The sequence below is a fragment of the Bombus impatiens genome, unplaced genomic scaffold, assembly GCF_000188095.3.
Source record: "Bombus impatiens unplaced genomic scaffold, BIMP_2.2 scf_1666, whole genome shotgun sequence".
NCBI lineage: Eukaryota > Metazoa > Arthropoda > Insecta > Hymenoptera > Apidae > Bombus > Bombus impatiens.
The window spans coordinates 464,191-481,043 of record NT_178085.1 but is presented as its reverse complement, the minus strand read 5'-3'; the positions used below and the strand labels follow the sequence as shown (position 1 = coordinate 481,043).

The 16,853-nt window shown below is 37.7% G+C and overlaps 1 protein-coding gene across 3 annotated transcripts in view; it reads right to left on the bottom strand.

The window, feature by feature from the left end:
* Positions 1 to 4: 4 nt before the first annotated feature.
* LOC100742608 (mucin-17) overlaps positions 5 to 16,853 on the bottom strand; it is a 381,959-nt gene continuing 365,110 nt past the window's right edge. For 2 of the 3 annotated variants that reach the window (XM_012392801.2, XM_033324200.1), the window contains 6 exons: positions 15,194 to 15,342; positions 9,755 to 14,743; positions 8,850 to 9,014; positions 7,128 to 7,275; positions 3,621 to 3,867; positions 5 to 981 (listed from right to left, as the gene is read on the bottom strand). In XM_012392801.2, coding sequence (XP_012248224.2) covers positions 750 to 981; positions 3,621 to 3,867; positions 7,128 to 7,275; positions 8,850 to 9,014; positions 9,755 to 14,743; positions 15,194 to 15,342 — 5,930 coding nt within the window. In that variant the 3' untranslated portion in view covers positions 5 to 749. Of the gene's footprint in view, positions 982 to 3,620; positions 3,868 to 7,127; positions 7,276 to 7,788; positions 9,015 to 9,754; positions 14,744 to 15,193; positions 15,343 to 16,853 lie in introns of those variants that run through there. The other variant, XM_024371755.2, reaches the window with a different exon arrangement.

Here is a 16,853-nt window from a genome sequence, read left to right as displayed (position 1 = left end):
TCCCTTTTTTTTTTTTTTTTTTTTTTTTAAAGAATTATACTTATTTACCATTCTGTAATTTCTAGAATTGAACAATTCTTATTTACTCCAATAGAAGAAAAATGTATGTACAACAATTAATTTCGCTTATTCTACGATCTTCTCATTCAACAATCTTTACTTCTGCATTGCGACTTCTTCTATCCGTTATATTACATATCAACCATTACAAGAATTTGAATCCGTATCACACTTACTTAGAAGATCCCAGATAATGTAAAATAACCGCATTCGTGATTTTACATAGCTCTATCATACAATTAGTTCAATATCGTTCAATTTTACACAAAGATATGATCGCAATACAGAAGACAATATTGAATATATCGAATGAAAAATTTGAAATATAGTTCTCGTAAAGCTTTAGGAAAATCTGAAGCTCCGAGAATTGTATTCGATAAAATCAACCGTGTTCGATAAGAATTATAAAGTAGCACATCTTCATAAAATTTTGACCTGTCGACGTACTCGATTAAAAACGTCTCCGATATTAGTCCTATCGAATACAACACGAAACTTCCACACATTGTCAGCGAAAACAGTAAATCGTCTGCCGGAAATTTAGAAAACAACGTAGAACAAGTCGAGTGCCGAAATCTCTTAATAACAAACGCTTCGACAGCCTCTTCGATTTTTCTTCGTACAGAACTGATCTCACCATCGCATCATTGTAATCTAAGTTGAGTCGTTTGAGAATTAATCGACACGGATCACCTACACTCTTTCTGCTCTGCTGTAACAGGATTCAAAGATCCGATAGACTTCTTCGAAGATCTTTTCCCCTCTTGCTTCGAAGCACCGCCGTTTTCCGGTCCCCTGCTTCCGGTCACTTTACAGGACCTGCCGGTGATCTTCTGATCCTTACTTGACTCCGTGACTTTGTCCAATTCCGCCATTGCTTCCTGTATAGCGTTCTCCAGTTGCATGTTCAATTTACGACTTCTAGAAAAAGAAACGGGGCAAACGAGAAAATCGTGGGGTTAGTCGAAAGGAACGTTCAGTGCGTCCGGATACGGTTTTGGTGAGCAACAGCAAAGCCGCGATACGTTTAGAATGCGCTACGCAGCTACGACACTACTTTGCTGGTCGGGGATTGGTTAAATGAATCGAAACAGTCATGAATTGATCAAAGAAACGGACGAAGGACTCCTTACGAATTGTTGAAAATTCTCCGTTTACTACGTGACATTTTTATAGGAAAATTTTGGTAGTTCTCGAACATTAACTTATTAAGAACCAAGCATTCGAACGATATACTCGAGTTATGCAAATGCAATAATATCGAAAGATGTAAATGAAGTAATTTACACTACGGGTCACATACATAAGTATCCGAATATCTTGACAACAATATACGAATGATAAGAAAATGTATAAATTGAGGAAAAAATTAATAACTAAAAGCAATATTTATCATTTTATCGTAGAGTCACTGGATAATAAACTTTAGTCATTTGTTTAAAAATTGAATGACATTATATGAAACTTCAATAATGTTACGAATATTTCAATTTTTTTAAGTATTCTTACGAATATAGGATTTAAATGCAAGAAGAAAAAGTGACAAAACATTAATCACATCTTTGAAATTCTCTTGCTAATCACAATGTCACGTAAAAAAGTAACTGATTAAATTGACTTAAAAGAGATTATAAATTAAATGTCGCGTTAATGCAACGTTGGCCCTTAATACGTTAGTCTTCAAACAGTCTTAGTTCTGCTTTAAGTTTCTGAACATCTTTTCCTTTTCTTTCTTAAGCAAAAAAGAAAAAAAGATAATTGATCCATTGAGAAATTAATTGTTATTTGGAAATACGATGATTAAAATTTGGATGTTTTAAAGTTTACTAGAATTTACGCCTTTTATTTCAGCTATTGTTCCTCCAGTCCAATTAATCGGCAAAGCGAAACAAAAAAAATTTTTTATCGAACATATAATTGCTTTTTCCAACTGTCGATAAGAGTTTCGATTCAATCAAACAAATTTAAATATCCGGCTGTCGAATCCTCCATAAGCGGATTTGGAACGGCGAATGGCGTTATTATTAAAAGATTCTCAACCGTAAATCTGTCACGTCCATTTTTTTTATCCGATATTTTACACGCATCACAGACTGCATCCACATCGAAAAGAATTTCATAAAATTTTACCGATATTCGTTATCTGCCGTGTAACCGTGACAATAAACCTTTTTTTTTGTGAATGATATACGAGACTACGAAGAATTTACTACTAAACAAAGAATACAGAAGTTATATTTAAACAGCAATACTAAGCGATATAAATAAAATTGCATATGTGTTTGCAGAGTGTAGACTAAAATACGTCTAAAAACGCGCAACTGCGATCAAAGAGACAGAGTAAAAGCATTTTCCAATAGGGATCTTCTAAAAGGGCTACCTTAAAAGCCTTCTACTGTTAAACGAGTGTCGTGAAATTAACAATCGCAGCTACGCACAGGTTTTCTTATATTAAACAGAGATTTGATAACATTGGCTGTTGGTTTGTTAATAAATGCTTGACAAGGTTGATCCATTTATAGATTATTGTTTATGTTATAAATGTAATAATACGTATAAAATAATATAAGAAATATTATATATTGTTAGTAACTAGATACACTATAGATCAACTATGTAAAACACTTATCAATCTTAATTTGATATACTTTTTATCTGTATCGGGTATGATAGGATGAACGATAACAAAATACGAAACAGAATCGCGTTATTTATCTTCAGTTGTAAAAAATTCAATTGTGCGACAAATATATTGTGGTTTTAAAAATAATGCTTCTCATAATATTCCAGTGATAGGAAAATCCGAACTGTACAAAAAGTTATTTATTATTTTTGTTAATCCTTCAATCAGAGTCGCTTCATCCAGATTGTTAAATTTTTTAAATCTGTGGATTTTTATCAAAACTTTAATTCCTCCAGCGCAACGGATAGAAATAAATAGAAGAATAGAAAGAAAACGATCTTTTACAAGGTATACATTTTATACCGTTTTCTATGTATTTCTGTCTCAAGTTGAAAATTTGTATCGTAAATCGTTCCTATACTGGATATTAACAAGTGCATATTTATGTAGCGATTTTACCAAATCTATTCGTATTATCTCAAATCAAAAATGCAAATTAGAAAAATTGACGGTAAACAATTTAACCACATCCTGTACAAACGAAGAACATTATTGAAAAAATATAAGACACAGATCTATTTGAAAAATGATCACCGATACGTCCATACGTCTCATTAAATATAAAATCCAGAGACATAATATGAAACTCTCCTAAAAACAAAAATATCAAAATCAAATCTAGGATAATAATATAACATTGAAGGATATCTAAGAGAGATCATGCGACAACAAATATACATTGTTCACAACTCGTAGAAAAAGACACACGATAAACCAGCAAAACTTGTAAATCAAATGAAACCTTGGGAAACGCGTCGTATACCGTTAATCGTTTCGTAAATGGTGATCGTTCATCCCCGCGGTACCCATCGTCCCTAAGAGGGCTCGTTAACCCGTTTCTGATAAGTTGATCCCCGAACGAGGTGGTGCGACTCACTTCCTAAACTTTTTTCGCGCACGGTGGTGCGCCTCGAGGCCTTCGGAGAGGGACTTGAGAGCCTTGACCTCGACCTGGCTCCGACCGCCCCCGCCCCCGTACCAACGGACCCAGACAGTCATGGTGCCCGGTGGGCCCAAAGACTCGACCTTGCCCGGCCAGGCCGGACTTCCTCTTGCGGCGCCCCATACTAGCTCACCCACTTCCAGTTTCCTCTGGCTCTTCTCCTCCGACTTTGCCTCCGTTACTAAAGGGTTTTGAAACAATTCACGGTGTTTTTCTTTCGGTTTCTCTATTGTTCTCTTTTTCTCGCTGCACGCATTTCTCTTTTCACTCTCGCTCTATTTCACGCTACCTCTCTTAGCCACCAGACGGTGATATGTATTTCGATCTAGCGCGGTGAACAGATGGTGAAACCAGACTTGTATCCGGGAAAGCAGAACGAGCATCGGGGGATCGTGAGATTTTTTATTGAGCTCCGAAGAGTTTGTACTCTCTTAATTTAGCGATCATTGAAGTAGTAACGATAGACGATATTATTGCTATGGTACTGATAAATACATTCTGTTTTGGAATTTATTTAAAATATTACGACTTCAACCTTCTACAGGTGGAATTTTATTCACGTGTGAGAGAAGGAATTGTAGAAGATTATAGATTCTTGTTATGGATAATTGCTATAAATAGCTCTTTTCATATATAGCTTTATGTATAACGATTGTAAAATATATAGCTTGATAAAAGTGATATAGCTTTTGCGTATAAGAAATACAGCGAGAAATAAGTAAAATTGTAAATGTATGAATAATATGTAATATCCCAAATTATAGCGAGTTCAATATTAAATATTAATTCGAATGGCTAAATGCGAATTAGCGTAACTGGTTTTGTGTTACGAGTTTCACAAATATTCTGCTTCTTAAAATGTGGTAATTGATAATAACAACAAACTGCGAATGTTTATGCTAATTCGTATATAAAAAATAAAACCAAAACAGAAATTTCACCTACTAAATATAACCATTATGTACATTAAGTTGTATATTTATATGTTTCTTCATACAACATGCATTCGGTACATTTTTTGCAACTCTTCTCATAAACGCATAAATATCTGCCACTTAAGTATCGATTTAATTTCGCAACACGATCCCGCGAGCTTTCGTCTAGTTAAGATTGTGTGTTAATTTTGATCAATAAGTGCATGACGCATAACAGCGAAATGAGTATGCTCTTTGTGCGTGCCTTACGAATGGGATGAATTACTCTGAAACATCCTAACTGATACCACTACGTCTGTATTTGTAGGGTTGTTTATTTTGAAATGTGCTCCTTGCTCGCGCGTGTGCTCGTTAAAAAATGATTAGTAGCTTCATACAAACGGTGGTAGGCGAGATCAGTGGCAAAATAAGGTATCAGATGGTTCGAGCACATGCAATGACTTCGTCCATCGATCTCTTCTATTTCTGACTCGACAATTAAAGAATAAGTCCTGCTCTGAGGAATGCAACCTGTACGCTTTCTTTTTGTAGACGTTCCGCGTTACTCGATATCATACCCTTCCGTACGTTTTCGTCCGTAACTTGAATCGTGAATACATATAACTTTACCGTAGTGACTCGATCGTAAAATAACAGATCCATAAAATTCATTGGACAATAATTTTTCGTTATTTCCGCAGGTTCAAACGGTGAATCGCTCGAATCGTAAATTCCAAACTCCCGTTTGGAACGGCGAATTACGAACGTGATAAAGCCGCGGATTTACGTGACAAATTTTTGCGCACGCACGTCCCAAGTTCACAGGCGTGGCCAGGGCGAAAACAACAATTCCCTCCCCAAAATATTATGCACATGCGACACGAGACACGTGAGGATGATTATGTACAAGAAAATGACCGCAACAAATAAGACCGGTGAGCCACACCCGCGCCGAAAATGAACGTATGACTGAAGCCCCTTGGCCCCTTCAGTGGTATGTGACAATTACGTGGACAATGAATATTAACAAACCTGACAGCCAATTAGTACAAAAAAAAAGTAGGAATGTGTATGGAATAAATCCTTATGAAAATTATTTACAATTTATTAATTCAACGTCACCGCCGTTACATTTTTATAGCAAAGCATCGAGTCTCCTCTCCTGGGATCTTTTAACGAACAAAAATGTTTAGTATTGACACCACTTACCTGCTTCGAATTCTTGTGAAATATTGCAACGAATTTTTATTTTCTTTTCTCTTTCTGGCTGAACAATAATACAGTCCAATGATACATCGAAGAAAAAATTTTGCCAAGAAAAAGTTATCGTTTGAAAAGGAATATTTTACATTTTCTTCGAATTCTTTATTTTGTAAATAAAGAATATCACGATCTTCATAAGGTAACATGTAAGAAAATTTAAAAAAACGAAAAATAATATCTCTTATCGAAAAGAAAATATATACTCCTTTTCTAAAAATAAATTTTACTAACATCTTATAGAAACTGATTAAATGGACGATAAATCTCGAAAATAAAATCAGGCGTGGAAATACTTTTCTCTTTTGATTATTCATATTAACTTTGGAGATGAGTAAATCTTGGATATTGCTTAAAAAGCGTTACCAAAGCGTATACAATGCAACAAGCAATAATTGATCATGCCACTACGCATGCAGCGAACGGAAACAAATACTGAGCAAGCACACAAACAATCGTAAACTAACGTAATTATGTACATAACGGAACATGCTTTGTACAAAATACGAGGTAGCATGAAGGAACGTTAGAGTGTAGCAGATGTATGTCTAACTAAAATATTGACCCTTGATTAATACCATTGGATCACAGGTAACCCACAAAATTTTGGAATAAATTGCTCAGTTTTAGAGTACTTCATTTTTATTTTAGAACTTTGTTTTATCAATTATTATACTTATATTTGCTAAATCTGGAATTCCATTCTAGAATATAGAACACAATTTAGTGACTACTGCAATAACTAAACGTACTCCAAATTGTCACCTATAAACCAACGGTATCAATCAAGGACTAATGAAAATGTTAGAGTTAGAAGAATTCTTATTACTAACAATCATTCTATAACAATCATCGACAAACAACGTGAAATCTTCTCGTTACGTATAAATTATTTTATAATATATCTAAAGTTATACCATGCATAAAATTACATTCCTTATCAATGTAAGACTACTGTCAGATACCACTTTGATAAGATAACTTTCATAATAAGACAATTCTATACAATCGTTCTTCGATTCTATACAAAATATACAGGATGTAAAAAAATCAATCTTTAACAACCAAGTTTACTAATTATAGCATAATTTATTTGAAAGATCGTTCGGAGCTTTCTCGATAGAATTAATGTGTTTTACAATAGTAACACAGTTTTCACGTCAACAATTATCAAAGTTGATTATCAAAATGTGGCTCGATGCTAATATCCGAGCTACTTATATAACTAATATACGATTAATATCTAAAAATACCATACAATACTGACCATCTTGGTCTTCATGCAGGGTAGAATGCATGGAATGGATGGAGTCCAGCTTTCGCTTGATTCCGCGGCCGAGGGCATGTTCCCTGCCCTCGCACCTCACTGTGCTCACCACACCTTCGGCTTGCTTCAACGTCTCTGACGTATAGATCTGTCAAATACAACTGGATCAACTCAGGCACAAGCCTACCAAGTCACATGCTAATATCATTTCAATCTAACGTCTGCCAAATCGCTCGTTTCATTTCGATAAACCCTTCTATTTCTCCAGCAAGATTCTCATCATTCTTTCGACCGAGCGTGAAAAACATAAGTGAACAGAATGAAGTAGTATAAAACAAAGAAAATAAACAAACAAAACAAACTACTTGAACAGAGAACAATTTTTAACTCAACTAAGTAATGTACAAAAATGTATAATAAAATATTAACGCGATGAGCGTTCGAAGAGCTACTATTATAGAAAACTTACGTTTTCTACGCTATCAATGGCCGAATTAATATGGCACGTTCAAATTTCATTCTTCGAGGCATGCAAACGAGAAATGATACCAAGATGACAAAATCCAAACTCTGATTACGCATGCTCATTGCAAGGTATTTTCTCTTTTGTTTTGAACGTTTAGGAATAATGTATGTCAGATAATTTTTAGCAAAAATAATACTGTTTAGCAAAAATTTATTTTTTCTCTGTTTGCCATTATAAAGAATCATGTTTCTTTTTTTTGCTTAGCAATTCGTTAACACACGATTAATTATACAAGTTACATTATTGCAATGTATGCTTTAAATAATAATGCTAAAAAAAAGCGAGCTGAACATCGTCCGGCCCACGAATTATCTACGCGTAAAAATTAATAACGTTAAATACAAACTAATTACAAACTTAATAGTACTCGATTGAAACGTGTATTATGCCCTTGCAAGTAGGGAATGCCACTGGTTGTGTAATTGAAAATGTACAAAATTAATTAATCGACCCGTACGAAAGAAAGATGCTTAGTCCTCCGACGATGAGTCAGTCTCCTCACCGTCGTCAGCTTCTTGCGCATATACGAATTGATTGTAAATGTATGGATTCATATAGGCCTGCTTATTAGGCGAATAGTTCACGACAGCAATGCTATTAGGATCAGACCTATAGTTATACAAATGTGGATAAAGCCCTGCTGAGGCAGCGATACCGATATTTACAAATTTCTGATAATTCTCGCTTTGTGAACAATAAGGAATACCGATGTTCTGATTCTCCAAAGGCTTTTCTTCCGAATTTTGATCTATGTCATCTTGCTCCGGAAGATGTTGTGAAACTTGTGACTCAATTTGATCGATTTCGACGCAAGATTTAGGATCGAATTTCGTTTGAGGTAACATAGTGTAATGCGCATGATCTGGCACTAAAGCTTGCTGTCGATAAACGTTCGTATTGGGAACATAATGCTGACTATGATAGAGGATCGGCTGATAGTGACCATGACCTACAACCGGCAACGTATTGACGTCAACCTCTGTATAAGAGACGTCCGTCATTTCTTTAGTGACGCTTAGGTGATCTTCGACAGGATTCTGGTCCATTGTGTCTGAATATATGGAATGATTTGGTGATGAAGTGTCCATATGCTCCTGTGAGTCAGCGTATGTGTTTTCAGGGTGTGTCGTATCGGCTGGCTGGTGCATGTCTGTTAGAGTTAGATGACGGTTGACCTGCTCTACATGGGTACCAACCTGGATCCCAGTAGTCACCGTCGACTCCACATATGTCTTTCCATGGAGACCTGGCTGACTAAGCGTGATTTCTTTCGTGGTGATACCTTGAATTCTCCAATCTTCCGAAGCCACTGGTACATCGCCTGAATCCGGTTCGCTACTTGATACGCAATGAACCATTGGCTGGAAATTAATATTTTAACGCGTTCAGTATATTAGTTGAGATAAAAATACAAACAAGGCAATATTATATATCACAGTTTTGTTTTCATTTCAATAAACAAAAACGCTTTGAATGTACTCAGAAATATTTTTTTGGTACAAGTAGATTTTGTTTTAATACAAAATTAAAATAGAAAATCACACATATTAATTATATATATTAAGGTTCTTTCATATGTCTCTTAAACTTAAAAAAAATAGAAAAACATAATTAGTCTGAAATTATATATAATTGAACTTGAATTAGATATAAAAGAGCAGGTATGCCATACTTAATCATATAAATGCAATAAATATAAATTATATATTCGCAACGTTCACTTCTTTTCAATCTACGTTTGTTCACATCACTTATTTAACCCCACAGAGTTTTAAAGCATCTAAGAATTTCGTATTTGATTTGTTTGAAACACACAGTGACAAATTTATGCTACAATGCCAATTTTTATCAAAACTATATATCTAAAAAAACTTGGTGCTTTAAAATTATACAAACACATGAAAAGATACTTAATTCTACTGAAAAATATTTTAATTATATGTATATTAAATAAATAAATCTATGATATTCTGTAAACATTCAAAGATATATTTAATATTATAACAATTGACATATTTCAGAAAATTAATTTCTAAATTACCTATTATGTTTTTCTTCTATGGTTTTATTGTTTTTATTGTGTTGAATAATGCAATATTACCGTAGACGACGAGTGATGTCTAGCTGTAATTGGCGGTGCAGGTGAAGCTGCTCCATGCGTTGTAGTGTCCACGGCAGGACTATTCGATCTTTGACTATTCCCTGGACTATGTGTGGTGGTATCCGGCGGCGATCCTTGTCTCATCATAGCCGATTGAGCCATATTCGCCTGATTACCAGCTGTCTGAGTCGAAACAGAATGTCTTGCCATCAGAGGACTGTGTTGATCGCTCTGTTGAGCTGTTTTCTCAACAACAGTCGTACTACTACTGGCAAGAACGTATTGCTGCTGTTCAACGTTCTGCTCCGAAGACGGTGAATTCACGCTACTTTTTGGGGAAGTGGGCGCCTTTCCTTGAATCATTCCAGAACTCAAAATATACGACTGATTATGATCAATGTTTAACGAAGGATCGACGGTGGTTCCATTAGAAGCTGCAGCTTGAAAATTAGGTATCTGATTGTTAGATACCATGGTCGTTTGTTGCTGTACGATCGTAGTATTTTGCTGAACGAATGTTGTGTTCTGTTGATTAGGGGCCGACGAAACAGCGATATTCTGCGCCGTCCCACAAGGTACCATCAACGTCTGCCCGTTCATCTGTATGAATTCCTGCTGACCCTGCATGTTTGTCGGTCGAACTTGCGAGGCATTAAAAGTCACTTGCTGGTTCGGACTGACATTTGCTACTATCGGACTCAGTTGGTTCCCAAACGACGTTGTTCCATTTACTAAGAATTGGCCACTGTTCGGTGAGAGGAATTGTGCGCCAGGACTATGCTGTTGAATAATTTTTCCGCCGGTTGCTTGCGGTGCTCGAATGACCATTCCAGCAGGACCAGCTGCTAAAATGCTCTGACTCGGATTGAATATTCCACTGTGGCTTTGCACCGGAGTTAACACGTTCTGACCGTTTACGTTCTGTATCTGCAACTGCATACCGATGTTTCCTGTGTCTTGCAGCAAGGTCGCCGTTCCATCAGCAGACATAACCATACTTCCTATACCAGGAACGATGAATTGTTGAATAGTAGGGAAATTTTGAACCATACCAGCAGCTCCGTTTAATAAATTCACTGGTTGCAGAAGATTTATTTGCTGAGCTGGTTGAGGATTCGTGATAATTTGTTGAGCATTGAACTGAGCCGATGTTGCACCGGCCTGACCATTCATTACCAATTGAGCTGGTGCTCCACCCTTGCCAGGAACAATTGTCAATGCCTGCAGCATCGGACCGCCTATGCTCTGAGTTTGGAAGTTCTGCTGCGCAAAGTTGGACTGCGACTGCATCAGCATGCCGGCATTCTGTTGGGACGAAGCGATATGCAACATCGAGGCCACTGTCTGCGGATTCGTCTTTCGTTTTTTGTACGCTTTCTTTTTGCTCATTGCTGATTCAGGCGATAGCAACGCCGGTTGCCGATTTACCATCCCTTGATTCGCACTGACGTTTCTCGTAACGTCCTGATTCGCATCTAGGATTGACTGAGCATTTTGTATCACGTTTCCAGTCGCGACAGTTAGATGCGGTATTTGAACGTTCTGACCTATACTGTCCATCGTCATGACACTAGGTTGTATAAGTACAGGAGTCTGAATAGTGTTGACGAGCACCGTGGGCTGTCCAATAACTTGCTGAGCTACGCCCACCGCAGGAATGACCTGGCTGACAGCTCCTGTCACACTGGTGACCATAGGTGACACTGACAATGGTGGCATCGAATTAGAGTTGGAAATAATTTTTGGAGGAGGTGGTGCCATTACACCGTTGATTCCTGAACCCGTGCTAGCCATTATAAGTTGACCACCATTAGACACTAATATATGACCAGGAGGTAAAGTCGATCCAGGAGGATGTTTTAATATTCCGCCTGACGTAAGAACATTATGAACTTGAACATTGGACTGAGGATGCTGTTGGGTTGGTTGTTGTTGCTGTTGTTGACTTTGAGGTTGTACTGGTGAATTGGTACTGGCCTGAGGTACTTGTATACTACTAACGACGCTTTGAACCATCTCTAATGGCGATTTCGACACACTTATCGCTATCGACGATTGACTATTCGGAAGAGAGGACGTCGTAGTAACAACAGTGGTTGGTACATTCGTTAAGGTTGTCGAAGACGCTGGATGCTGTGATTTATTCGAGAGTATATCTGGTATAGCGGGATTTGGTATTCCAGAAGGTGTATTTATCGAAACCGTAGCGGTATTTGCTCTTCCAGCTAGCACAGATGTGATGGTATTACTGCTAACCGTATGGCCGCTTGCCATTGTGGTTATTACCGATGACGTACCAGCAAAGTGATTCATCGGTACTCTCGAAACTGCATTCACAGTATGAGGATGTGGCTGGTAACCATCCAAAGACGACTGTCTCGTGGTTTGCCTTTTTGTTATTTGAGACGTCATACTGTCTGAACCGGGGGTGGATGATTGCGACGATGGCGTACTAGAAGGAACTACGTTTGAACTCGTTGTAGCAGAGCAAGGCGTCTCCGCGCGTTGCTCTGGCGCAACACTACCCATCGAAGACTGTGAGGGTTGTTGAGCCTGAGGCGTTAAAGGTTGAGATGGCACCTGACCAGACGTAGAATGCGAATGAGGTGTTGGCGGTTGCGAGTAACTATGTGGCGTCGACGGTTGCGACGAAATGAGGCTTTGAGGCGTTGCCGGCTGCGATATTCCAGGTGTCGACGAAGCTGGCGTGTCCGAATTCGCTGGACTGTTCGTACCAATCGGAGATCCATGACTGGTACTCACAGTACCACCCTGGATCGGTCTTGAATCAGCTTGCTGCTGATTGTTCTGATACTGTTCTCCAAACGTGGACGATGTAACAGGATCCTCGCGTTGATCAGAATGCATCAGGTACTGACGTTGCATTTGTTGTTTATATTGATCCTGCACATAAGATTGAGTATCAGCACTGGTAACACAACCTTGGCAAGGACTATTCTCCGAATCTGTTCCTCCACTGCTCGAGGTGGGAGTCATGCTACTGTGTACAACAACGGGCGAGGTTGCGTGATTTTTCACAGAATTAAACGTCGATGTGCTCGTGGGGCTGGCGCCGGAAGAAGGCTTTGGTTGTGGAAGATAAGTGTTATTAGGCAAATGCGAACCATGACTCGTTTGCGGTGTTTTCGAATTATTGACAATTCCCACTTGAGAGCTACTAACACCGGTTTGCCTTGATATCGTGCTATTCAACAAAGCAGTCTGTTGCGCAAGGTAACCGCTGGGATCTTCCAAAAACGACGGGCCGCTGCTATTGACGGTCGAACCAATTTGATTACTATTCTGTTGATTTTTCTCGTTGAATTCATCTATTGGACTCGAAGCTGATTGATCAAGGCTATTGTTTCGAACATCTGTAACGCTATGCTGGCGTTGTTTCTTCACCATTACTTTACTGGGTTTGGCCTTCTTGCGTGCAACTTCATCGGTCCAAGTGGATGCTTGTGGAATGTGGTGATGTAGAGGTGGAACACGATCGAAGGAGTTACATGTGATGTTCTGGACTGTAACGAGAGAAGGCTGATGAGAACCCGAAGCTGACCGATTTTGTTGCCAAGGTGGCGTTCTCGAATTGAAATGCACGTTACCGGGTTGCCCGTTTGGTCCCATTCCAGACTGCGTTTCAACAGCATGATTGGTATTCGGGCTCCTTCCCGCTACATTAGATAAAGCGTATTGTTGCTGATGTTTAACATCTACGATAGCTCCTTTCGAAGCATCGAAACTTCTCACAGGATATTGAACCTGATTCTGGGCGTACATTCGTTGCATATTTTCGTGGGAATTATTCGATAAGTTCCCATTTTGTACGACATGGTGCCGTTGTACAGCGTGATTGTGCAGCAGAAGTTGTTGTTGCTGCTGCTGCTGTTGTTGTTGCTGCTGCTGCTGTTGTTGCTGCTGCTGCTGCTGCTGCTGTTGAATTTGTTTCGCATTCAAATCTTCATCTGTCACAGAAGAAGTACGATTATGTCTGTTCTGCATATCAGCAGTATTCATCACGGGACCAATTGTTTGTTGTTGCATTACGTCTAACGAATGATGATTCAACTGTTGATTAGGATACTGAGGTTGCACGCACACCTGAGATACTTGTTGTTGATGCTGATGCTGCTGTTGCTGCTGGAGTTGTTGTATTTGCATTTGAAATTGATCCGCTGGTTGTGCCTGCATTACGTGTTGATTGGGTTGATGTTGTTGCGTTTGTTGTTGCAGCTGATGTTGATGAATTTGGTGTAACTGCGGATGAAGAGCAGATTGAGCTGTTACTTGTGAGGATTGCATGTGATGCACATAATTTTCTGACGAATGTTGAGGGTTGTAGTTTCCTGATTGTTGATCAACTTCTTGAGTCAAATGCTGCTGTTGTTGTTGCTGCTGTTGCATCTTATGCTTCTGCATTTGTTGCATGTGCAATTGCTGTTGCTGTTGTTGCTGCTGCTGGTTCAAATGGTCCTGCTGCTGCATTATGTGTAACGGCTGCTGATTTAATTGATTAAGATAGTGAGGAGCTTGCTGTTGCGTTAACTGATTCACGACCGTGTTTTGATGTTGTTGTTGTTCGTGTTGCTGTAAAATCTGCATATGTTGCATTTGCTGATGATGAGGCAGTAACTGTTGCTGTTGCTGTTGCTGTTGCTGTTGTTGAGATATATGCTGCTGCATAAGTTGCTGCTGCTGCTGCTGCTGCTGTTGTTGTTGTTGTTGTAATATAAGCTGTTGATGTTGCTGTTGCAACAACTGTTGTTGCTGCTGAGTCATATTGTTAAAATTGGCGCCCTGCTGATTCATGATCAGGGAATTTCCCATTAACATCCCCGACATATTGTGCTGACTTATCCTTTGCTGAGGATTTCTCGTTACACAGCCGTTTATATCTTGTGTTTGAGAAGGTGAATTTAATGTTTGATGACATATCTGCTGATTACTTTGCTGAACTTGCAAATTAGGGATCGCAATAGGCCACACCTGGAATATGAAAAACATTCACGTGTAAACATTATACTATATACATAGTATTCGACATACATTACAAAATAATAAAATTTACCTACTAACTTATTTATTTATAAAGATTTATCTATTACAGGTAAATTTATTATTTACAATAAACAGACCGTAATTATTGACTCTTGGACAATATAATAAAGTAAAATTTAGAACAGCGAACGAACTTGGAAAATAATTATCTTGTTTTATTATGATTACATAATTATTATATTGAATAAAAATTAGATATTAACGTAATACAATTTTAACTTCTTATAGGAAATAAATATTAATAATTACGTCACGTATAATTTCATTTAAAATGTAAAGTTCGCAGTATTATTTGTTCGAATCTCTCTCGAGATACACTATGAAAGGATTAAAATAGCAGATTTCTCTTCCGATTAATTAAAATTAGTATCACATTACCTGCGATCCATTTGGTACTGGTGACCCTTGCACTCCAGATGCCGCAACAATAGCTCTTTCGCGTTGTGCCATAAGTTGTGAGACTGAGACTCCTGAGAAAATGTTTCCTAGCCCCCCTATTTTCCTCTTCTTTTTCTTGTTGAGACCATCTGAAAAATATAATTAAACGTTGATAGAAATCATCTTTTGTTATTGGATACTTAAGATATGCAAAAAAATGATATTAATTCTTAATGGAATTCCGGGGCACATTAAATCTTCAAGGTCATGGAGAATTAAAATACGACTCATTTCCCTAACTCTAATTTTAACCCTCCACTTATTATTCAAGCGCTGCTTCAGGTTTCTTAATGAACGAGTGTTCCATTTGAAGTCCCACCGCAAGGTTAAATCCTATTTAGCGTAACAATTCCAAGATTCATATCCGTTTTATTCACTACCTTTCTTTTCCAACACATTTTACTTGTAAACGAACGTATAACTTTTTCCAATTTTGTATAAATCAGTTACAAAGATAAATGGTTATAATATTGCCTTTTTTCCAAGTGCAGAAGATAAATGCACGAAGTGTCGCAGAAATTGCTGATTTATAGTATGACACATTCTGAATGAAAATAATTACTATTCTTTGCATAATAGAAACTATTTAATGAAAATTAGTTTTATATATTAACAGTAGTATAATATTTATAGAACGTATATAATTTTCATCGTGTTCATACTAATTGTTTCTACATACGAGAAAAATAAATAATGCACGGGAATGCACGCGAACTATTTAAACGATGCTAAAAGATACAAGAATGGAGGAAAATCACCCTTATAGGTTCGTTAGTATTTAAAAAAAATTGATGAATCAAAGAAAATGAAAAATAGAACGAAGCGAAGCAAATAACTGTTTCATATTTTGAATCGAAGCGAAACTATACAACCCCTCACAATCAAAGGTTGACAAGCAGCCATAACAAGCGTTCACACTATAAAATTACCTTGATTTACGAGGATAACAGAAAGCAGAATGGCAAAAGGGTGGCAAAGGGGATGGTTTTCAATGGCGGTCTTTTATCCGTAAGCCTACAGCGGATAATTATTCTCCACGGCTTCAATGGGGGAAGACAATTCGGAAGCGGGAGAAGCAAGATGAAGAGGACGAGGAAAACGGATGGGTGAAAGGGAGGTAGGGTAGGATGTAATAATGAATCCACCTAGGAGTAAGGCCAAGTTGTCTGCAACGACGGTAGTTTAACCCGATTTTCAAGGGGGTGAAAATTTGCGTAAAATCTTTGAAGCATTTCGTGGCTTTCGAGGGAGGTTCGCGTGAACGCGTAAAATCCCTCTCCCTTTATCCCAAAAATCTGCAGTCAATGGCTTATGGCTGTAAGCGTTGCCGCCATTAAATCTGACGAAGCAGAGATGACGTAGCAATTATGAAATATAGGCTATCGCTTAAGGATGAAACTCGATCCCTCGAAATACGAGGAAAGATATTGCAAATTCGATTGCAAGGGAAAATTACAAAGTGCGCCTTTTCTGATGTAATTTCTCAAATTACTCTTTGTTCAATGTCTTGCAATAAAAATATATATGTAATATATGAGATTAAATAATAAAACGAATGGAGAAGCCTAATTTCTCTTGAACACACAATATTCGATACGGC